Raw genomic sequence first — 25225 nt, forward strand, 5'->3', positions numbered from 1 at the left:
TTCCTACAGATAATAGCAGAAGACATAAGGAATCGAAAGTGGTATTTTTCGAAGATGAAAATGTAAGGATTTTGGCCACAAAATGTTTTTTTCCTTTTTATTGCACACATGATTAGGGCATGATCACAGACGGTACAGAAAACCGAAACTTCAACAGAAAATGGAACAAAGAATAGGTATAAATAAGCTCTCAGAAACACCGTTAACATCCCCGTCTAGATAGGGAATACTCCAAACATTTTCAATAAAAAACGCTATTTCAAAACACTGAATATATATATATATATATATATATATATATATATATATATATATATATATATTATAAAATAGTTGATAGCACATCAATAAGACAACCAAAGGTTTGAAACGTGTGACAGAACAACCCAGAAGAAACAGCGATAGTCTTCTGGGCGTGCAGATATGGTCTGGTTTAGGGAAAGATCTCCACACCGGTCCCTGAATGGTTAACAGTTCTGGTCCGGGGATAACAGATTCCAGATCTGTGATAGTCTTCTTCTGTCAGTCCACAGTATGTCTCTCAACGAGGTTCAATTAAAAGCAGACCCTTTTGCTTTGAGCTTCTCCCAAAGAGCATTTGGGGTCACGGATGATGTTGGATAGATTTAGTGATAGATGCCATCTCGGACCACATGGAGGAACAAAGGTGATGTGTGACGATACACACAAACAGGATATTGTAGTATTGTCACAATGGATGGACATGGATTTCATGATATAAATGTTTTTTTCTTGTGTTGAACATCATATCTGTAAACAGCAATGGCACAACTGTTTTCGTGACTTTGAAACGAGTTAACGTTTCGAGTGAACTTATTTTTTGTATGAATCACAGTTTGTTCATCTTCTCAAACAATAAATTACATTATTTTGCATCATATATCTATCCTTTATTATTATTATTATTAATAATGATATTATCATTCTTAGTACAAAAAAACATATTCACAATTGACTTTCCCTTTTTTAGTTATATATAAGAATCCAAAACACATTTCCAATGACCTTGAAATGTCCAGTTTTGTAAAAAAAACAAAAATAACTAATTTAAACATGTTTAGGCCTTATTAACTGTGAATTCATGCCCTTTATATACTAAAAGTCTTTACTTAAAATTTTACCGTTAAGTAAAAAAGTAAACCAAAAATGTACATATAATTGTAAAGAAGGCACGAGGTGAAAATACCATGTTCATATTCACCTGGATCATCTTCCAGATGGACCAGCGACAGAAACATCCAGTGGGAAAGTAACGACTAAGTATATGTTTCTCATACCAGCCCTTTCATTTATCCTAAGAAAGCCATCATTCCGAAGGCTCAGATTTAAGGGTGAATTTTCATGTTGTTTTATGTAGCGCGGTCCATGAATTTAGGTGAAACAGCATTGATGTTTCGTTGCCATCCCACATTCACATCCTCTAAATCACTCTTGAACAACTGCCGCAAACTAAACGTGCCGCATTTCGCCTTGATAATAACACAGCTATGAATTTTTGCTCTGAAAAAAACAATAAAAAAAAAGATTTAGTATGCACCATTGAATAGAACTCTTTAAAAAACATGAATTTAAAAGTCTAGCTATATTTCTTAACAATATACTTTTTTTGTACAGTCAGTGGCCCATCATCAAGACACCAGCACATGTCTTGGTGATGGTCGACTGACCAATGGTGGTCAACTGATCTGTATTACAGATCTGACACGAAACGTGGCGCATTTGGTTCGACTCAATTCCTTTAGTCCTATATTCATAGATTGAGAGTCATTGACAGACAGGTCAGTTCATCGCAGCTGTCATATCCGTGTCTCTGAACTGAACTAGGCCCCTGATATTGCTATGGCGTTCGCTATGGGGATGGCATAGGTTACCACGGTGATCGCTAGGGTGATTGCTAGGGTGATCGCTAAGGTGATCGCTACGGTAATCGCTAAGGTGATCGCTACGGTAATCGCTATGGTGATCACTCTGGAGATCGCCGTGTTGATCGCTATGGAGATCGCCATGGATACCAACCCCCAGCTCCAGCTTAACGCCTCATCTCGCCCTCCTCCTGTGATTGGCTGGCCGGATATCTCTTCTCTCTGTGCAGCTGGTGGTATCGCCGCTGCAGACCGGAGAAGGTCTTCTCAGAGTTGTGGTTCTGGGGCTGTGCTCGCTGGGGACTGTTGTAGTTGGGATGGCTGTTGAGGCCCAGGTGCTGGTTGTGATGCCAGCTCTGATAGTGGCTGTCCAGGTTGCCGCGATGCTTGTGGGCAAACGCCTTTTGGTAGTTTGCGGCTGGAAAAACAATGTAAAATTTAGTATTTATCCCGATACCCCATCGCATCACCATTACACAACCTCATCACCACTACACATCCCTATAACCACCACCACACAACCCCATCACTACAACGCCTCTCCACGTACCACTCATGCAGGTGACCTTGGGCACATCCCACTGGCCATTGGGCCGGCAGCGGATGGTGGGGGCCTGGCGCTGGATGAAGCCTTGCTTGCAGTGGTAGCGCACCAGGGAGTTGATCTCATAGCGCTCCTTCAGGACCCCGAACGCCCGGGCGTCAGGCACCACCGGGGGCTGCCTGCAGGAGACTGGAGAGGCACAAGGGTTAGGTATATGGTGAGGTTGACGGGTCGGTTGTATCCGGCGTGGGGTCTATTGAAGGCCCAGGTTGAGTTTGGCTTGTATGCCCGCTGTGTAGACCATGCTTAGTGACTTGATGAAAACCAACCTTACTGGGATAGCCCTTGCATCCTTTATGCAGTCATGAAGTGTGTGAGTGTGTGTGAGTGTGTGTGTGTGTGTGTGTGTGTGTGTGTGTGTGTGTGTGTGTGTGTGTGTGTGTGTGTGTGTGTGTGTGCATGTGCGTGCGTACGCGTGTGTGTGCGCATGTTTGTATGTATGCGATTGAGTGTGTGTGTGTGTGTGTGTGTGTGTGTGTGTGTGTGTGTGTGTGTGTGTCTGTGTGTGTGCGTGCCTGCGAGTGTCTGTGTGTGTGCGTGTCTGTGTCTGTGCATGTGCGTGCGTACGCGTGTGTGCGCGCGTGTTTGTATGTATGCGATTGAGCGTGAGTGTGAGTGTGTGTGTGTGTGTGTGTGTCTGTCTGTGTGCGTGCATGCGAGTGTCTGTGTGTGTGTCTTTGTCTGTGCATGTGCGTGCGTACACGTGTGTGTGCGAGTATGTGTGTGTCTGTGTGTGTGTGTGTGTGTGTGCATGCCTGTGAGTGTGAGTGTGTGTGTGTGTGTGTGTGTGTGTGTGAGAGGCCCACCTGTGCCCTTCTTGCAGGTGAAGGTCAGGTGGTAGTTACAGGGCACGTCGTTCCACTGGCCCCCCTCGTGCCAGATCATCACCACACAGTCCTCCCCCGACTGGAAGAAGCTGTCGGGCTGGTTGGGCCTCCAGTGCTCGTATTGCTGCAAAGCAAAATACATCATAACATTATGCACATGTACATACACATTGGCTAAGACGAATAAGAGGAACATGTCGATTTATATTTTGTGTGTTTATGGATGTATTGTATTGTATTGCATAGTGTGTTGTGATTGGTGTATGCACTACACTCTTTGTGTAGTTATATTGGTGTCTTGTAATCCTGTGTGGGGTGGGCCACTTGTGTGGCATGACACGAAAATAACTTGCAGAGATTCTGTCTCTGATTCTCAGAGACAGAGATTTTCCTATGTGAGTTGCCATTTATAAGCATGCAGGGATATGACTGCAGACATCGTGGTTCGAACTCATAAGTTTTCAGTTGGGATTGGAACACCATAAATCTCTCTCCATGAATCCCGGAATCTAGAGACACTGTGAGATAGTACTGGAACGGTGATAAATCAGTCTCGCCTCATGCTCTTGCTAGTGGTTGCATACATCTGAGGATAACAGTCAAGAACTCATTCTCCATTAGGCCTATCTAGGCCCTTACCAAACTGTTGTACCGGTACTCAGGTTAGGTGGATGGACATGGGATGAGATGTGATTCTCTGCATGACCAGGCAGTGGTGCTAAAAACTATTTTTCTGTAGTAGTAGTGGTGGAAGTGGTTGTGGTGGGGGTTAGGGGATTGGAGGGGATTTTGACTGTTTGGTCTGTAGTCAAGTTAGGGTTAGTTTCGTCATCATACAACGGTTGCTGTTATTCTCGGGAAAATTAAAAGGAAAATGGCCATATGGACTTAATCACACGTGCAGTCCAACACAATGCCTTCTCTCGCTCGCTCCCTCTCTCTCTCTCTCTCTCTCAATTTGTGTTCTCCTCCATCATACACACCGTCCAACACTTTCACTCCCCCTTTCTCCCTTCCACCATCCTCCACTCTCTCCATGACGGTTATTCTCCCTCCCTCTCTCTCCATCTCCCTTCCTCTCTACGCACAGATGTACATAAACCATAAATGTACAAATATATGCATAAAGATATTTAAAGAATCCCAGCTGTGCAACATCTGTGCAGTATTCAGTGTCTTGTCTGCGTCCTCTCTGCTGACATGCCGCAGCAGCTGAGCTCTCCAGGGGGGCGACACACACCGTCCACCGGTATGACTGCGTCATTACTGGGATTGATAAAACATGTTGGTGGGGAGCTCTGTGTGTGTGAACATGAGGACACCAGAGATGGCCGTTGCGAAAAGACAATAGCGATATTATGGATGCTGTTCAGTAAATGTGAAAGGATGAACCGTGTGTATGAAATGGATGGAACGAAATAATTATTACCACATGATTACTATTATGAGCACACGTATTGTCAGTAGTTCCCGTGGTCCTGTGGAGCCTAACCGGTAGAGCAAGGCATTGACACTGCCAAGGTTAGGAGTTTGATTCCCACTAGGGTCACCCATGCTCAAAAAAATTGCAATCTCAGGGCGGTAAGAATTTGGATAGAATCTTCCACCAAATGCCATATATATATATATATATATATATATCTATAATCATACACATTTTAGTTATAGTAGTTGTTGTGGTGTTGTGACTAATAGTATTGTGATGGTCTGGTTACCATGGTGCTGCCGTCGGTCCATCTGAAGTCTCTCTCGTACATCCTGTCGTTGAGACCGATCCACTGGTAGTCATGACCCAGACCTGCAGACACACCCACACGCACATCACTCACATGCTAGCTCTCAATGGGAACACATGGGTTCACATGTTCTTGTCATAATCACGTTAAGGTTGAGAGTACTTTATTAATGCCACAAGGAGATTGTTTTAATGTGCATATGTCTCTTGAACACATGAAGGTCATCATCAGTCATCATCAGTTTACTGTCTCGTCAAGATGATCTTTGGGTGTTTTCCGTGGCGAACACTCCAAGCAGCCCACAGCCCAATGATAGATTTGGTTACCCGCTAGCAAACAAGCAGATAGCCAGGCTAGCACCTGCTGGTTAAATTCCCATCCATGAGCAAGCATGTTACCGACCATAACAACCATAAAGACGCTCAACTAAAATTGAACTCAAGTCGAGTCCATCATATTGGTAAAGCCATCAATCAAAGTTAAAATCTCAAAGGGATTCAAAGGCCACCTTATATGACAATCCCCTTAACTTCGTCCCTCCCAAAGGGCAAAGGAAAAACTCCCTTAAATGTCATCAAAGAAGAATATAAAAAAAAAAGGTATTGATGCCCATGAGACCAGGGAGACGCAGCGTTGGGGCGGCGTGGCGGGGCAGACTCACGGTTGACGTGGTCCTGCTCCTCCTGGGACAGGACGCTGACCAGGTGGGCGCCGTGCATGCGGCACTCCCTCTCAGCCGCGTCCCAGGTGCGGCGGTGGGTGAAGTACTTGTAGCAGTGGGACTGGAACTTGGTCCAGCCGAAGCCACACATCTCCGTGTCTGGTGGGGTAGAGAGACATAGATGAAGGGAGAGGAGAGGGAGGGGGAGAGAGAGAGAGAGAGAGAGAGAGAGAGAGAGAGAGAGAGAGAGAGAGAGAGAGGAGAGAGAGAGAGACACAAACAAATTGAGATTTTTTTATACTCTACAGTACAAATGTTACTAAGAGTGCATTTAAAAAAAGATTTGATTGTAATTGGTTCATCTAACCACTCCGATCATATTGCCATGATGCTATGTCTGTTGACCACAGAGAGAGAGCAAGAAACAGTGAGGTAGAGGGGGAAACAGAGCCAGAGAGAGAGAGACAGAGAGAGAGAGAGAGAGAGAGAGAGAGAGAGAGAGAGAGAGAGAGAGAGAGAGAGAGAGAGAGAAAGAAAGAGGAGCGAGAGAAAAAGAAAGGGGGAAACAGAGTGACAGAAAAATAAAGAAAGAGAGAGAAAGAGAGAAATAGAGCAAATGAGATTGGAGTGAGAGCGAGAGAGAGAGAGAGAGAGAGAGAGAGAGAGAGAGAGAGAGCATGAGCGAAAGAGTGAGAAAGGGAAAGAATGAGCAAGAGGGAGAAAGGGGAGACAGAAAGTGCGGGTCGGGCTCCAGACTAATACTGATGCACAGCTGGGGAAGAAACCCCCTTAGAGGACTTCACAGTTGGACTTCATTACCCTGCAACACACAGCACACCCCTTGTCTCCACACACACACACACACACACACATGCACGCACATAAAAAACACAAAAACAGATAAACGCACACACACACACACACACACACACACACACACACACACACACGCATGCACACATACAGCCACACACAGCCACACACACACACACACACACACACACACACACACACACACACACACACAGATACAAATAAGCAAATACACACACACACATACAGCTAAACGACCACACACACACACACACACACACACACACACACACGCATATATAACCCCCCCCCCCCCCCACCCACACCCACACACACACACACAAAAGCAGAATTATCAAAATCAACTGGTTTAATATAGACCAGCCTAAGCCCCATAATCAGCGCTCCCTGCCTGGTCGGCTATGTAAACAAGCGCTCCTTTGTCTCCTCTGGCCTCCCCCAGATTTCTTCTTATTCTAATGAAGCGTTTGATTCGGGTCCCTTGGGGTCCCCCCCATCATCAGCCCATTATTGAATCATCATTGATCATTTTAATAACCCTAGCAATGCTCCGCCCACCCTCACCACAACACACACACACACACACACACACACACACACACACACACACACACACACACACACACACACACACACACACATATACACACACACATGCACACACACACAAACACACACACCTGGCGGGCCAGGTGAGTGACCAACTGGGCCAACTGACAAAGTGATGAAGACCACTCTGTTGTGCAGGACAGAGACCCAGTTAGAGAGGCTTGTGTTCAGCAGTTGGCTCAGCGGATGTAGGCTAGAGTCAAGATTCAAGATTACATACTTTGTTGCCGTTGTCAACAGCTTAAAATAACTGACTTTAGTGCAGCTTTAAAATTGACAATACACACAAGTACATTGATTGGCAGTTAAGAGTGAGGGAGGAAGAGATGGCAAAATCACAATGAGCGCCACCATTTTGGTTGTTTTGTTGGTTGGAATGTTTTTTTTGGGTAACATATCATGCAATGATTTGTTGGAGACATGTTTGGGGAGACATTTTTGTGGTTCAAACTGCCACAGCTTTTTGGTTAGAAACAAACGCGGCAAAATAACGTTTTCATTAGCCCAAAATGGATCAGTAATGCCACCAAAAACTCCCATGATGCACCTTAATGTACAAGCCCTATAAACAGCCGATGATTATTCAGTTAACCCTTTGCGTCGTCTCTTCGTCCCTGGGAACTTTGCTCTCCTAGCTGTGTATTCACGTAAGTCTACGCTTGATTTTGTTGGAAAACAGAACACGAGATTTAGAGATGTGCTTATTTGAAGAGTGAACATCTGTGTGGAAGAATGATGAAGGGATGAACTTCAATTGTGAGTCATGTCATCAAGAATGTTGTTTATTTGTTTTATTCATCAACAACACATTGAGAGAGAGAGCAAGAGACATAGAGAGAGAGAGAGAGAGAGAGAGAGAGAGAGAGAGAGAGAGAGAATATGAAAGAGAACATAAGAAGGAGAGAGAATATGAAACGGAGAAGAAAAGGAGAGAGAATATGAGTGACAGCAAGCATAAAAGGGAGAAAGAGAGAGCGAGAGAATATGAGCGGGAGGGAGAGACCATGAAAGGAAGAAAGAGAAAGAGACAGACCATGAGAGGGATGAAGTTATTCCTCAAGAGATGATTTTAGGTTGAGGTATGTGGTATTGTCATTGTTGTGTAAAGTGTCATTCTGCTGCTGTGACACCAAGGCCCTCTCGTCTGGGATCAATAACGTTGCTCTTGGAATCGTATCTACATGTGCACTCAGGGCGTACCATAATGCACTGTGTGTGTGATAGTGTCCACTAAATGGCATTAAGGGACCTGGTGCTCTACGTGATGAGAGTGTCTCTTACCATGTTCACAGAGCTCTCCGGAGTAGCTGGGCAGACAGAGGCAGGTGAAGGTGTGCAGGCCGTCCACACAGGTGGCTCCGTTCAGACAGGGGTTGGACTGGCACTCATCAACATCTGAACACACACACACACACACACACACACAACAGAGGCCCATGTTATGTTAGGTTATCACCTCACCTGTCTGTTATCTCCCTCACCTGTCTGATACCCCAGTCTGTTATCATCATCTGTCTCTTATCTCCTTAGAGGCACACATAGAGACATGAAGGCGGACACACACACACACACACACGTGTACACGCACGCACGCACGCACGCACGCACACCCCTAAACATGAGTACACACACACACACACAAGTGATATCAGAACACACACACACACTCACCCATGTGGCAGTATTGTCCGGTGTAGCCAGGTGCACACAGACAGACGGGGGTCGTCTCCTTCATGAAGCACGACCCTCCGTTCCGACACTCGTTCACCAAGCAGGGCGAGAGACCTACAACAACAACACAACAACAACAACAACTTCTAAAGTTAATAGAAGCTTCGCGACCCCGCCCCCCCCAAGACATCAACCGTCTAAAGACACACTTGCTTGCGGACCACCCCCCAGATCTGCCCTACCTTGGACATCGACGTCCCGGTCCAGGACCGATTCCCCTCGGATGACGACCTCTGACCCCTCGGTGCCGTTGCGTTCCCCTTCCTCCGTCAACACCCCGGGTTTGGCCTCTAGAAGGGTCTCTCCCTCCGTTTTAAGGTCGTAGTCCACAGATTCGTCCCCGTCAGGTAGGGTCGCAGTGGGGAGGGAGGTGGTGGTGCTGGTGCAGGCGGTGCGGGAGGGGTCAGGCGTCACCGCCCGCTCAGTGGTGGACCGGGCGTGGTGGTCAGAAGGAGTGGGGGGGGGAGGGGCGGTGCTGGTGGAAAGCACAGGGTGGTCTTCTCCGGAGAGTTTAATCTGGCCTGTGGCCGGGGTCGTGGGCCAGGTAGGGGTCGAAGAGGTGGATGTGGGCTCCTCGGGACGGGTGGTGTGGTCGTGGGGGGCCGCGGGAGAGGGGTCCGTGTGGTGCCCCTGCGTGGTTTGAACCTCCCCGGTCGGACTGACTTGTTTGGTCTGGTCCACTTTTGTAGCGTCCTCTGTGGTTTCGTCTGCCCGGTTTGATGCAGATTGTGTTGTTTTGTGTACCTGACTCGCACCACCCTGTGTGGTATGCTCCATCTGATTCATACTCGATTGGGTGGTTGTGTCTGCTTGGCTCGGACTCGATTGGGTGGTTGTGTCTGCTTGGCTCGGACTCGATTGGGTGGTTGCGTCTGCTTGGCTCGAACTCGATTGGGTGGTTGTGTCTGCTTGGCTCGGACTCGATTGGGTGGTTGCGTCTGCTTGGCTCGAACTCGATTGGGTGGTTGTGTCTGCTTGGCTCGGACTCGATTGGGTGGTTGTGTCTGCTTGGCTCGAACTCGATTGGGTGGTTGTGTCTGCTTGGCTCAGACTCGATTGGGTGGTTGTGTCTGCCTGGGTTGTGCTACTCTGTGTGGTCTGTGCCGCCGCGGTCGTGCTAACCTGTGTCGTCTGTACCGGCGCGATCATAACGTGCTGTGCTGCAGTTTGCCCCTTGACGACCACACCGGATGTCGTTGTCGACGCTTCGGTGGTCCGGGCGTCTCCCACGGCGACGGTGAGGGTGGGGATGGCGGCCGTGGGCAGGACGGTGTAAGCGACGTGTCCGTGAGGCATGAGGTCTCCCGAGCCGCCCTCCTGATCCCCGGAGGTCTCCTCGTCTCCGGAGAACTGGTCCAAACCGGAGCCGGTCTCTGAGACCTCCTGGCCCTCGATGACCACCGGGACCAGGGGGAGGATGGTGTAGGAAGGGGTTTTCACCGTGGTGGCGGTGCTGGTGGTGGTGGTGTCTTTGACTGACTCGTCCTCACCTGAGCCGTCTCCATCGGCCGAGGCGGAGCCCTCAAAGTCCTCGCTCTCCCCCCGGATCTTGGAGGGGGTTTCCTGGGAAGGCGGGGGTGTTGAGCTTTGTCCCGCATAGGACGGGGCGTATGTGGGCCGCTCTGTGCCTTCTCCGCTTTCTAATTCTGTCTCGTCAGTCACGTCGACGCGGGGACTGTCTTTGGTGGCGGCGGTGCTGGCGGTGGTGATGGCGGTGGGGTTGGCGGTGGTGCTGGCGGTGGTGGTGGTGACCGGGAGCAGCAGGGCACCGTCCGCGGACCCCCCATCGGGGAACACGTCCCCTTCCAGGGTGGAGGCAGTGAGGCCTGCCGAGCCCTCCGTCTCCTCGTAGGGGCGGGTGCCCGCGGTGACCTGCCCGGACGGGACAGCCGAAGACGGGAGCGGGGACGTGGGAAATGGGCGGGTGGCAGCAGACGATTCGGGGGTGGCGGTGGCGGTGGCGGTGGCGGCAGACGATTCAGGGGTGGCGGTGGCAGTGGCGGCAGAGGATTCGGGGGTGGCGGTGGCGGTGGCGGTGGCGGTGGCGGTGGCGGCGGTGGCGGCGCGGGCTGTTGCCGTGGAAAACCAGAGGTCGACGGTGGGCGTCTGCGGGGTGACGGAGACTGAAAGGTCGGAGGAGGAGGAGGAGGAGGAGGAGGAGGGGGTGGCGGTTTGCGCCGTTCCGTCCGACACCTTCACCACCTTTGTCTCTGTGACCGACGGAGAGGGGATGATGTTTCCGGTCGTCTCGTCGGGGCGATCTACTGGAGCTTCCACGGAGGGGATCAGGATGGACGCGTAGTCGAAGTGAGTGCCCTCCTCCTCTTCCTCCTCCTTCACCTCGTTGTCCTCTCTGTTGAAGGAGTCAGGCGTGGCCGTCTCGAACTGGTCTCCCCGGGCCTCCTCTGGTAGGCCTGGCTCCAGGTGAACCTGGGCGGGGCAGAGGAGAAGACACGTGATGTGGTCAGGCCGCAGAAGGGTCAGGTGGTTAGGGGGTGTTTAAAGTAGTGATCGACCGATATGACGGCCGACCGATACACTTTTTTTTTCTTAAAAAAAAACAGTTCAATAAATGTTCCTCTTTTAAATTGAGACTTGTAACATTTGTTATCATCATTGTGTCATTTTTATGATGTCAATTGAGGGAGAAAAAGCAGTATCGGCTCCAAATATCGGCTCAAGAAATCGGCAGCCCGTATCGGTCATCGGCTAAGGCTGATGAAAAAAAAATGGTAACGTTTTTTTGGCCCTAAAAAATCCATATCGTTCTATCCCTAGTTTGAACTTCCAGCTCTGAAAGGTCCTGGGTTCGAACCTAACCTACCCCCTAACCCGTACCTTCTCCAAAACAACAAAGAATATCACTAGAAAATAGTAAGATATGAGAAGGGGAAAAAAATCCAGTTAATGCTGTACAAATCATTTACTAACAGCATTTACTAACAGTTAATCAACAGCTAACTAGTGGTCTAGGAATCATTTACTGATGATGTTCATGTTTTCTAATGGTACTCGTGTTAACTAAGGTTATGGTGTTCATTCATTTGTACATATATTTACACATATTTACAATTATACACTGACATTATTATGCACCAAATAATATATGTATTATCTACAATAAGTCCTTCACACTCCAAACTCCTAAAAGCCCAAAGCGCAAATTTGTAACAGAGTAAGTACTAATAGGCCTCAAGTCTATTTTGGACGCAAACTTTTAAAAACATTATTTTGCCTTTGAGCCCGAAACAAAAATGGCGTATCGGGTGGGGGGGAGACGACGGTACCTCTTGTCTCCCGTTGATGAAGGTGAGCGTCGGGGGCAGGGTGGCTGTGGCGGCTGGGTCCATGTCCGCGTCCCCGAGGCCCAGCTGGAAATCAGCCCCGAGCCCCAGGGACATGTCCGTGAGCTGGGGGAAGCTGATCTTCCCGTCCTCGCCGATCCCCAGCGGCTGGTTCAGTATGTCCAGGATGTGGCTGACTGTATACAGAGATCATTCGTTCACATCGGTAACTCAACCTCTGTTTTCATGCATCCAACCAAACAGAAAGTCACAACAAAGGAGAAAGGTCGCATTTTGATGTTGGCGGCAAGTCAGTGGGGAACCTTCAGGGCCTTCTAGGCCTTCAGAGAAGGCCTTAAAAATTGTAAACCAAAAAATATGAGTATTAAATAATATGTGTATATATATTTTTTTTTTAAACGATTTAATTTAATTTAATACAATACATTTAATACATTTTCTCTCATCTATGTTCTAAAGTTAAGTTTACTGTCAAGTTCACATCAGCAATGAAAGGGTTACTGTCCTGAAACGTGTTATCCAATCAGAATCGTCCGTCTCTATCGTAGCCCGGTTAGCTAGCTCATTGATTGGTTAGGACTTCACGAATCTCGGGGAAGGCCAAGCCATGTGTTTTGGTTTGGAGAGTGATGGGAAAATTGACCAATCACGGTTTGATTTTAAGTGGGCGGGACAAAAACAAAAGATCGTAGGCCTTCGTGAAGTCCGAACAGGGGCAGAGTGGTGAGAGCCGTTGAGAGACAGTTAAATGGCGGACGAGAGCGACGTTGTATTATGGAGCCGTTTTGGTCCATGTTTGTAAGTCTTTTTCCCCACATGATTATATTTTCATAAGTTGCAACAAACGGGGTCGAAGTGTGTGATTAAAAAGCACCACGGTCTGCTTCCCGTTCACGCATCGCCTCTTTCAGATGCAGAGACTTTGTGTTTATTTGTTTTAAAACATGAAAAATGTAAGAACCGGAGCCGGTCGGACTACTAAAGGCCCAGCTGTAGTGCTCACGGTTCGCCACTGCGGCAAGTTGTCCCTGCTTTATCCAAACTAAATATTTCCAGGTTCATGATTAAAGGATAGCATTTCTGGTAGCGTAGTGAGCCTGTCTTTACGTTTTTCGGGACTGTGTATTTTGAAGTTTGGACGTTTTTATCCAAAGTCTGTTTGAGCATCAAACAGACTTGTCGGAAGTTCGACTACGATGATGGAAACGGCTCCCACTGAATCCCATCGAAGGCCAAACACCAAACTGCTGTGTGTTGGTTTGCCGATCGGGTCGTTAGACCATTCAAAGCTATCGCGATGTTTACTCTATTGACATGTTTGCCTCGAGTGTAAACAGGCCACGCTATGGAACACAGAAACAGCCTCACGTTTCTGTCTCATGTTTACCAAAAACATTTTGTCAAACTATTTCCAAGAAAACACATGGGGAAACACGATAAAAAACTTATTTCGACTCGATTCGCCCCCGATCGGCTGCGCTGTACCCCGAATGCGTGGCTCCAGGCCGCACAAAGTCAATTGCGTTTAATTGCCGGACCAGGGTTTACACAACGTGCTCCAAAACAATGAGGAAACACTTCTTCGTGTCTTGTTGATGAAGGTGAGCCAACGACTCACGTCTCGCTGAAGACATGCTGTTTGTATATATCTCAGGGCACTTAGGGTTGGTTATGATTTGGGTCAGGGGGCCCCCCTGCCGAGAGGGGGGGTCTCGGCTCAAACAATACGCGCCTGTGTGTCCTTATTAAGACTTTATGGACACACATGGAAGCCATATCGTGGGAACCGCCGTGAAATGTGAAATGTGTAATAATATCCCTCGCAATGCACCTGAGGTGAGCTCCCTCTCTGAGCGGTCATTGAGACATGAACACACACACACATACGCACAATAAGAAGCCTCAGTTTGCCTTAAGAGAGAGACACATTGGTGTGCAGTAAATAAATATATCTTTCAGCTATTTGCATGCCGTGAAAGTGAAATAAATAAATACACATACTACACTATATGTAGTATATATACCACACTATAGAAGGAGAATGAGGTGAACGATTGCTTGGTGGATGTCGGTGATGATGTGTATGGGTGTATGTGTAGTGTGTGTGTAGTGTGTAGTGTGTTTGTTGGTGCACGTTTTTGTGTTTCTGTTTGCAGGTGTGTGTCTGTTTGTTCCCATATATGTTCACATATGGAGAGAGAGAGAGAGAGAGAGAGGAGTAGGGAGGAACTCAGAGGAGGGAGTGACTAATCGCGCCGGGATTCCAGGGCTAATTTCAAGGAATTGCAAAAATTCCTATTTTTGCAAAAGTTTCGCAACAGAACCACTGATACTTCCCATCATCTCCTCGACATGCATCCCACCACGTGCGGTGTGATGTCAAGCCCCTCAGTGGATGCACTGCTACACACTCTTACCCGATTGATTCTGGTCGTGCACGTTCACGATGATGAGATGGTAGGGCGCCTTGGACGACCCCAGGCCATCCTCGGGGACGGCCAGCGCCTGGCTGAGGTCGTACGGCTGGGTCGCCCCCTCCAGGCCCGACGAAGAGTGGGAGGAGCCAGCGTCGGAAGACCCGGTCTCCTCCGCCTCCTCTTCCTTCTCCTTGTACACCACGGCGGTCCAGGGATGCTGTCCCTGCCCCGCGCCCGACTCCGGGGTCCCCGCGGCTACCGTCCCCGCGGCTACCGTCACCATGGTAACGTCAGCCTCAGTTGGGCCACGGGTCACCCCCGGCTGGGAAGAAGAGTAAGAAGAAGAAGGACGACTCGTGGCAGCGGCGGCGGCGGCGGTGGAGGAGGCTTGGTTCCACGCTGGCGACGGGGTGACCAGCGTGGGATCCTCAGCACTGCCGGACGCGTCCCCACTGGAGCTCCCCTCTCCACTGCTGCTGATGCTGCTGCCGCTCTCCGCCTGGTCCCCCTCGGCCTCATCCGCTCCTCCCTGGTGGATGTCCAGGTGCGGGGGCTGGGCCAGAGGGTTGGTCGGAGGGGTGGGCAGCGGCGGGAGCACCATGGGCCCCTGGGCGTCCCCTCTACCTGGGAGCGACTCCACCAGGACGTCATGCACCTCGATGTCCTCAGCCCCGAAGTCGTACTCCGGGAAAGGAGTGGTCACGGAGGGGGGGCTGCTGGAGCCCGGGCCGGGGGTGGACGGAGTCCTGGAGCCGGGGCGTTCCGTCGACAACGGTGCGTCGGAGGAGGCCTGGTGGTCGGCCGAGGCCTGGTGGTCGGCCGATGTTGGTCGCGTGGTCGGGTCATCGGGGCCGCGGGCGCCCGTAGGCGTTGGTCCAGGGTCTGCGACGCGTGCCGTGACTTCCTGCGGTGTCTCGGTCGTGCCCAAGGCCGCCCGCGGCGCCGGTGCAGCGGCGAGCAACCCGGGTTTATCGGTTACAGCGTGCACTGCGTCGGAGTCCAGGGAAGGCTTGACGGCGGTGGCGGTGGCGGTGGCGGTGGCGGTGGCGGTGGTGGTGGTGGCGGCTGCAGAGGGGACGGACGCGGTGGGCGTGAAATGCGCGTAGACGTTGACGTTGGCCGCCACCGGAGGGACGGCGGTGGTAGGGTCTGGCAGCCTGGCTGCAGGACAGGGAAGGGAAATTAGAGAAAAGCAAAATAAACACACGTGGAAACACAAGGCGAAGAATCCAGGGGCAATTAGAGAGGATAGGAGAGCAAATGACAGGGGATGAGTGAGATAACAGGGAAGAGGACAGGGAAAGGAAGGAAGGAAGCAGAGGGGTAAATAATGGTTTAGTTGTGACTCATGGCGATCGTGACAGCGAGTAAACAGGGAGAGATGAAATGTCACGGCAGCGTTTGGTTCCAATTCTCAATCAGTGGAAACACAAGAGGAATACTGTTTGAATGATGCGGTGCAAATGAAGCACACTTAAAAGGAGACTTTTCGAACAGTAAGTAGCCATGAGAACAAGGGCATGCACACTCTATAAAAGGACATTTTAAACTTGAAGGATATTTTTAAAACATGAAGTCACCTGTCAGGAACACACCCCCGTTAAGATTACTGGCAGATATCTACGTGCAACAACGTCAGGGTAAGAATAGACACAGACGTCCTCCAGGAAAAACTGGGTTCTAGATAAAAGACATGGGAACCGTTTTCAAACTGCACTTTTAGGGCAGATCTTGACCAGATGTCAAAGGTCTGTCTAGGGCTGGAAACCAAAGAAGAATCACAAAGAGACATACTTCTTTGCACACTCATATTGTGTATATATATATATATATATATATATATATATATATACACTTTTTTCTGTATTACTAACCCTTAGTAATACAGTAAAAAGCGTCTTGCATCAAGTGACTTTTAGCAGAGAGTTTTGAGCTCTCCTCAACATAACTCATTCCTACCTCAAACCTTGACTTTTACTTTTTACTGTCTCTGAAAAGTTTATATCATTGTGATGCAACGTGGACCATGAGACCATGATGTGTACGCGGTACAATGGTCCTTTGTGTTGTTCTGCCTGCCGTATTTATATAGATAGCCCCCTGGAGCAGGGCCCTAGACCTGTACGTCACTGACATGCTGCTTTTATAAACAGCATGTAATTGACTTCTTCTTGCTCGCTGTCAGAAACATGCCTGCATGGGCGGGGTGCCTCCAGTCCTCGCTTTCTTTTCTCCTTTTTCATTCTTTCTTTCGTTTCTCCCTTCTTTCGTCCCCCTTTTTCCTTTTTCTTGCTACATCTTTTTTTCCTTCTGTGTCTGTCATGTCAATCTGTCGTTCTTTTTTTTCTTTATTTCCTCTTCCTATCACTTAAATTCTTTCCTTTTCCTCATCACACAACATTCTTTCCAGTACATAGCATTACCTACGTGCTAACAACCCGCCTCAAAAAATGTACAAACCGTTTCTTTATAATCTGGACGTAGTCGCGCAGTCATCACTTATTATTTATTGCGGAGGACCGGGTGAAATTGCAGCCAAACTCCGGGACTTTCGACCCTGCCCAGGTATGATGTCATGAGCTTGGCAAGCACGGGCCATTTGGCCCGGGCTGGGGTCTGTCTACGCACCAGTCTGGCTACAGTGCATTGGCCCTGGTAGCTCCCGCCTCCACCACCTGATTGAATGACTGGCACGGCGGCCCTCCACAGAGTGACGGGTGGGAAAGTACCGCAGCTGCAGCGCTAGCATAGCTCTGACGTTTAGCACTGCAGTCCTAAAATAAAAAAAAGTAGACGTTTGTTTTTATATTTACATAAGTGTCAGTGTTTATTGTGTTGAATAGTCAAAATGGAAATGTAAAATTATATTTATGTATTTGGATGTGTGTTAAACGTTTAATAAGCAAAATGGAAATTAAAAAACAATATTTATGTAGGTGTATGCATATGTAACATTTAACAAGCTAAATGATTGATGGGATTTGAGCTAGAGCTTCTCTCATACTTTTTACTTTTGTTTTCAAAGATTTACCAACTTCAGCTTTCAGAAAACGTTACAGGTATTGCGTAATTCCATCCCCAAGCTTAGTTGTCCAGGAATTTATAATGGCGTGTGTTTCTGTAGTTCATGCATGCAACTATTTAATAGAGTGTCAGGGAGACGAGGAGAAGGATGAAGGTGGTGCTGGTCTTTTTTTTTTATAAGGGGTCCTGATTCTTTAAGGGGGAATTACAGTCAATTTGCTGTTCGCCCTCCTTCTCCTGACTCTCTCTCTCTCTCTCTCTCTCTCTCTCTCTCTCTCTCTCTCTCTCTCTCTCTCTCTGTCCCTCCCCCTCTCCCCCCTCCCTCTGGGCTGGGTCCAGCTGTGATACATTAAAGACCTGTCCTGTTTCTGCAATATCTGTGCAAGAGCGCATGAGTCTGGTTTTCCCCTCATAAAAAAACAAAACATTGTCCCGTTGTAAATGTCACCCCATAGAGGTTCCATCTTATATACAAGTTGTTGTGTTTCAGAGGGGGGTAAAATCCAACAAAACGTGGGGTTCCACCCTTCGAGCGTGCATTGCGTAATTTCTCCGAGAGGGTTTTCTGCTGTGATTTGGCCGCTGGACAACGGCAGGGTAAGGCGCGCCATGGATGACGACAATCGCGTCTCAGGATGCCAGATGCAATTCAACACACAGATAGCCGACTTTGGTAAGAAAACAAAAAACGTTTCTCTTCTGCATAGCTTCAGCCAAGCTCTTAGAGTTCTCAGCCGCACTGAAGTCACCCTTGGATAAGATTGGAGGCAAACGTCTGTAAACGTACATGTCTGACCATCTAGGAGAAATTAGAAGTCTCAATGGACCAAAAAAATACAAAAACGGTCTGCTTTGTCTTTGTCTGACTTTTGTTTTGCTACGTTGACCTCCTTTGAAGCCGTCATTTCAGTATTTTGCAGACCTTCTCTAAGGCCTCCCTGGAAGGCAACGGTGTTCACCCAGACAAGATGTCCTCCCTGTGGACCGAGAGGCCTGGACCCCCAGCAGGACTCAGAGATAGAGGCTCAAACAAACAAGCTCCCTTACCAGAGACTAACCGTCAAAAGAAAAACAATGGAAGGCATGCGATCACAAAGTGTCTCATTGAAACCCTTGTTCCTGCTGTGAAGTTTATATAACGGCAATTATAACAGAAGAACATGCGATAAAGTATCGGTTGAGCCTAGCGCAAACCCCTTAACTTTAAAAGGTTGGAATTTATACTGCACCCTTAGGTCTTATTACCCCAGTGGCCATTTTGGTTCTAAATGCTAGCAGCTACTAGCCTTGAGAACAAGGTGGAGTCATGGCCATGACCTACTGGGCAGAGACCCACGTGGTGGATCCCAGAGGGTGGGGTTATCTCCCAGCTGCCTTGGGGAACACCCAGGGAACACCCAGAATGAGCTGAAGAACACCTGGGTGACCCTACTTGCCCTACTGCCCCCACAAACCCCTAATCTGGACGAAGTGGAAAAGAAAATGGACGGATGGATGCATATCTATAGGGCTTCATAGCAACATTGATGCTCTTCAATGTTATTTCCCCTTATATAAACCCACAGGACACGCATTCACACACACAGTGACAAGGACAACTGTGCACGGTGCCACCAGCACGCCCATCAGGATAAGTTTGGAGTGAAGTGCCTTGAGAAATGGCACCTGGAGGCTAAGCAAGGAGAGGCTGAGGAACCAACAACCCCTTCTATTGAACCTCTTATTCCCTGAGCTACCGCCTGCTTACTCTTAAAGATAAAACTGTTCAAAGAGAAAATCAGATTTGGGATAGGATAGTCTATTGGTTAGAATATTTCACCACCAGCTGGATGGTTCTGAGTTCAATCCCCAATGACCACAGTCTACCGGTCTCCTTGCGCAAGAGGTCTGACCCCTCCCTCATTAATGCCATTTATTTTTTAATACTTTGGAGATAAACGTCTTCAGCATGATTCATGATTCGAACTATGATTCATCGGAAATAGAGATTTGCCTGCCTTACCCTTAAAGCAGTACACTCTGTATTTGGCAGTATTAATTCTGATACATTAATTATGAAGTAAAAGCGATGAATCTTACCGTTTTAAACAATACACTCAATATTTGGATACATCAATTATAATTCATTAGTAATAGAGATGACTCTTAAGCAGTACACTTGGCAGTGTATTTGGCAACATTAACGATGAGTCTTAAGTAATAAGCGATGACCCTTACCTTTAAAGCAGTACACTCCGTGCTTGGCGTCGGGACTGGGGAAGCCGGTCTGGTTCTGGAACTGGTACAGCGTTCGGACCCCCAGCAGCCCGCCGCCGCACTGGGGCCTGGGCACGGAGACGGGGTGGCGCACGCTGCCGTCCGACAGCCAGCCATAGTCGCAGCGGTCGAAGCCCGTCCGCCAGGCGGCATATAGCTGGCCCGGGGACGCCAGCACAGAGTCCCGGGACAGACACTCCCGCCGGGACTCCTCCAGGGACAGCTTGGTGGAGATGGGAGGGTGGAAGACCTCCCCTGCGCGGGACAGATGGCCGGCGAGAGGACAGTGGTGAGGATGCTGGAGGTTCAGGGTTCGATTCCCCCGATGTACTCTGTCTGCCTTTCGGCGTCCCTGAGCGAGATGCCCGCACCCCTACCTGACCATTAATGACTTTGAGGATTAGTGGAAATAAAGGGTTAATGGGGATTTTCAACTGATACATGCTGCCTCTGCTGAATATAAGTTGGATGACTCAGTGTTGTTATTTCTGGACCAGTCCTGTTAATGTGTACATAAATGAACTCATCTATTCTGCTCTTACAATCGTATAGTAATATTTTGTTCAAATGTGCTACGATAAATTTACAACATGACCATTCACCAAAACATCACAAAGACGACGTAACAGTAGATTTGAATGCATTTCGTAGCATGAAAGTTCATCCTTTTAGAACAGAAAATACTCAAAGTATTAACATTAAAGCTGAAAGTTACCGTTGAGGTCTTCAACATAGCAGTAAACGTCGTACGTCTCCTCAGAAGGACGGACACCATACGTTTTCACTCCCGGCTGGTTCTTCTTGTCTCCATGGCAACCTGGACGGGGCTTTGTGATTGGGTACCTAGATAATGATAAAATCAAATCAAGTCATTCAGATGATGGTTTTATCCAAAGCAAGATAACAAGATGAGTAAGTGAAGTCGATCCCACTGGATGTTTTCGTTCTGCTTCAGCACGGCCTCCGACGAGAGCTTAGAAACTGTTGCTTGGCAACATTCAACAATGCAACCGAAAAACCACAACACCCATCACTCGACATTGACTGCAATCCAACAAATGGAAACGCTGACCAAAATAACAAGAACAAACACACACCTGACACTCTTATCGGCCAACCAACCGGCGTCACACTGGTCGAGGCCATCTTCGAACGCGGCGGCGAGCTGTCCTGGGGTGGCGATGGTGCCCCCCGCCGACTGGCAGGCCTGTATGGCCGCGGGGTAGTTCAGGGTGTAGCGGCTGACACTGGCCCGGTAGTGGAAGACCACACCTGGGGGGAGCCAACAGGAAATAATCACAAATATGGCTGGGGTGGGGGTGGTGGGAAGGAGAGTGTAGTGGCAAGGGTTCTACTCTAGATACGTTAGGTACTGTGTTCGATCGCCGACCTGTGGGCATCCTACTACCGCTTCCTGCTCCCTCAGGACATGCAGCTGAATTCACTGGAAGTCACTTTGGATAAAAGCATCTGCTGAAACACGAACATCAGATAATCGGGGGGGAAAAAAACCGAGCTGACAGTCACCGCTCTGGTTTAAATTTCCCCCGGCAGCTGAGTTCAATCCTTTCGGTTTGTAGGAGGCGGGGGTGGTAATCTGCCACAGTGGGTAGCTTCAAAACAACGGGCATGGAGACAAAAATCTAAGCGCTCAGTGCAGTTTCACATGCAGTTAAAACAAAACAACGTTGTTATCACCGTTGTATTCATGTTTTTGTTTTTTGTAAATGGATGAACACTACCTTCATTATTCGACTCCTTGCGAGTCAAGGGATGCTGTTATCCGTAATGACGCAGAATTAGATATGATTGCCCGAAGAGAAAAAATAGAAAGTTCTTTCTGCGAAGTGGAAACTCTCATGTAGCCAAGACAAAGGCCGGTTCGGCAAAGCCTCGGCTGAGTTACGGTGTAGGGAACCACCAGACCTTGTGCTACTTTAGCTGTCATTTCAAAATCGTTGAGGCTGTTGTCTTGCGTAATTGGCACCATTATTTTCAACTGGGAAACAGTGAGGGGGGGGATTATATCTTGTCTGTGGGGATATCCTGGCAGGGTAGACGATGTGGGGAAGATGTGAATGAATGAATGGATGGTGAACACGGAGTTGTATGTCCTGCGCATAAGAGACCCTTTGTCTGGGACCCGCTGAACAAAGCCAAATGTTCGGTGCAAATGTGGAATCTTTTTTGTGAGTGTCTTGGGCCCATGTGAACACGGGGCTCTGGATGAAATATTATCCAACACGGGGCGGTGCTGGCTTCCTATATCTGCACTGGGTGTCTGTCTGGCTGCTCAGTGGAAAACTGAAACAGTGGGAGATGTTTGGCAACGGCAGAGTGCCATTATAGCGTTCGACATCTTCTGCATCAAGTGGTCTTTTGTCGTTGTTGTTGCCGGGGTTACCGCTGACATGTTTTGTGTCATATTATAGCTGAATAAATGATGACTACCCTGGGTGTTTCAATAGCACACGTGGTGAAGCCGGTTTTGGGTGCACCTGGCTGTTGTCACGGTAACATTTCATATTTTTATGTATATTCTTTTTTCTTCGCAGAATTGCATGCTGGGAAGTGCGCGCAGCAATTAAGATGTCCCCTTTTGGGTGTTGTCGCTTCCAGCGCAGTGACTGTGGCTCCTGTTCAGTGTGTCACTATGAGATTGTATTTATGAGTGTACAGAAGCAACATAGAGTAATGGTAAAACACTCTGTGACTCATCGTTTTTTTTAAGTTTCGGTAATAGTTTCCCAGTGCCTAAGACGGATACTGAAACAAAACTAGTGGATTCGTCAGCGACAGCAAGTGAATCATCGCACAGAGGATGCTCATCGACCTTTCAACCACATTTCTCCATATATTACAATTGAGTCTGAACTATTCGGAGTCGGGGTTCATGTTTTCTGAACGCCTTGACCCCCAGAGGACTAGCCGCACTGTGACGAACTCAAAATACACATAACAGCAAAAAAAAACCCACATACGTACACCGACGTCACCTCTGACTGTATACTCACCGTTGACGCTCAGCGAGACCGAGTCCTGGGAGTCGTCCATCCCGTGCATGACCTCGCAGAGGTAGAGGCCGGCGTCGCTGGCCCTCAGACCCTCCACCGTCAGGGAGGCGTCGCCCGGGGCCCCCGACGGACCGGGCACCGACACCCTGCCCTTGAATTCCTGGCCCACCTTCATCACCCCGCCCTGGGACACCAGCACCACCCGGTCCGCCCCCTGCTCGTCCAGACGGGTCCACTTGACCCTCAGCTCCTCCGGGTGCGGGGTGGGTGCGTCCTGGGCCGGGGAGTGGGGGAGCGCGGGGGAGTCGGAGGCCGGGCTGGAGAAGTGGCAGGGCAGCACCACCTGGCCGGAGAGAGACCCCGACACAGCGGAGTTCGTTCCCATCTTCTTGATGTCATGTGCTGGCGCTGAGGACACACGCAGGCACACAGGCAGACACACACACACACACACACACACACAAACACAGACTTTTTTAATGCTACATTAAAGATATTTTCCTTGCATGTTATCATCAGGTGTGTGTCTGTGAGTGAGTGAGTGAGTGAGTGAGTGTGTGTGTGTGTGTGTGTGTGTGTGTGTGTGTGTGTGTGTGTGTGTGTGTGTGTGTGTGTGTGTGTGTGTGAAGGAACTAAAACTATCAGGAGAGGCATTATAAGAGAGAGAGAAGAATGGTAAGAAAATCAATAAAAAGAATAACGACTAGGAAGGTAAGTTGAGGCGAGTATCGGCTACTCACCTTGTTGGGTGAAGCCAGCACAAAGGCACATCAAACACAGCAGCTGAAGAAACATCTCGGGCCAATCTATTGAATAGCACAACGTTAGGTCTAATGCGACGAGGTGGCATTTGTATGCATGTTACGAACACAGCAAGTGTCAACTATGTGATAAAGGAATGTCAGAAATATAATTCGATTTGAATGCGAGCTGTCAGAAGAAGGTATCTGTTGTAATATTAAATAAATAAATAAACCTTATCAAGCGATCCAGTCTAGACTGACAGTGGATCCTAATGGACATCCACGTTTCCAAGTGTCTGTTTTTATCAACACGTTTGTTATCGTTTCTTTATCAGTGTGGGAACATTCCAACCACAGCTAATTGGAAACGACCACAAATAAAAACAATCACGATCAATACAATACAATCAAGTCAAAAGCATAACAATTAATGAATATCTGTCTATAACAAAGAAAATTATCAAATAGCCATCCAGTCTAACAACTTATTCAGCATTTGGCTTTTCTTGAAGTCTCTTAAAAAGTCTCGCCCAAGTCCATTTGGGTGTAACATAGTTGCGTCAACTTCAGATTTTGGTTAAGGAAAGATGAATACAACAATGTAAATAAAAGTAAGGATACCTTTTAAAAAAAACACCAACACAACTTGAATCGTGTGCATTCAGCCTTGCGTGTCTGCAGCGCTTTGACGTTTTAGGTCCCTGGGGGTCGCGATCCAAGTTCTCCTGACGGCTCCTACCTCCTCAAAACAGCTGTGTGCCTGGACCGCTCTCTGCACGACTAAACCCACGGCTGAGAGCTGAAATCCACTTTACACACAACGTGAGCTCCGCTAGTTAGAAAGAGGAGGGACGCACATGTTCAACACCCCGTCACCCGCCCAACAGAATCCCAGATCACTGAGAGAGAGAGAGAGAGAGAGAGGGAGAGAGAGAGAGAGAGAGAGAGAGAGAGAGAGAGAGAGAGAGAGAGAGAGAGAAAACAAGAAAGGGAGAGAGAGTGAAAAAACAAGAGGGAGAGAGTGAGAGACAGAGAGGAGAACAAGAAAGAGGGAGAGAGAGAAAGCAAGTAAGAGGGAGAGAGAGAGAGTGAGAGACAGAGTAAGAAAGAGAGGGAGGAGAGAAAGAGGGAATCCAAAAGAGATGAGAGAGCCAAGACAGCAATAAAAAGACGAAGGAGAGAGCAACACATACAGAGCGAGAGACAGAGAGAGAGAGAGATGGGCGAGAGGGAGCGCGCTTGGGGAGAAATAGGGAGGGGATGTAGAGAGAGAGACCCGATGACAAACCGGCTGATCATTAAAGTGAGGTTTATGTGTCGGTCATAAGCGACCCTGGGGATTTTAGATAACTGAAGGAATCTTTCAGTTATCCATCATATTCTCAACGACATGGGCATTTATAGTGCATGTGTTAAAAAAAATGAAAAGACATTTCAATTTGATTGACAAAACAGAAGCAGACTTACTTTATTGATTTGAAAAACATATTTGCATTAAAAAAAGTGTTTTATAAAATCCTATACAATTTCATATGAGCAGCTCACATTGCTAACAGTAAAAGCTTTATTGTCCCGCTGATT

The 25225-nt window shown here is 48.2% G+C and overlaps 1 protein-coding gene across 1 annotated transcript; it reads right to left on the reverse strand.

Moving 5' to 3' along the window:
* Nucleotides 1-348: 348 nt before the first annotated feature.
* vcanb (versican b) lies at nt 349-24466 on the reverse strand. Its single transcript, XM_084486621.1, has 16 exons — nt 24266-24466; nt 23642-23707; nt 22902-23309; nt 20985-21159; nt 20603-20730; nt 19849-20142; nt 14608-15768; nt 12173-12366; nt 9068-11315; nt 8826-8939; nt 8436-8549; nt 5712-5870; nt 5030-5112; nt 3294-3438; nt 2434-2616; nt 349-2301 (listed from the first exon to the last, which is right to left on the reverse strand). The coding sequence occupies exons 1-16, from the start codon at nt 24303-24305 to the stop codon at nt 2051-2053; spliced, it is 5763 nt and encodes a 1920-aa protein (XP_084342747.1). The 5' UTR covers nt 24306-24466; the 3' UTR covers nt 349-2050.
* Between the last annotated feature and the right edge of the window lie 759 nt (nt 24467-25225).

Source organism: Micromesistius poutassou, assembly GCF_964030765.1.
Source record: "Micromesistius poutassou genome assembly, chromosome: 22".
Classification (NCBI taxonomy): domain Eukaryota; kingdom Metazoa; phylum Chordata; class Actinopteri; order Gadiformes; family Gadidae; genus Micromesistius; species Micromesistius poutassou.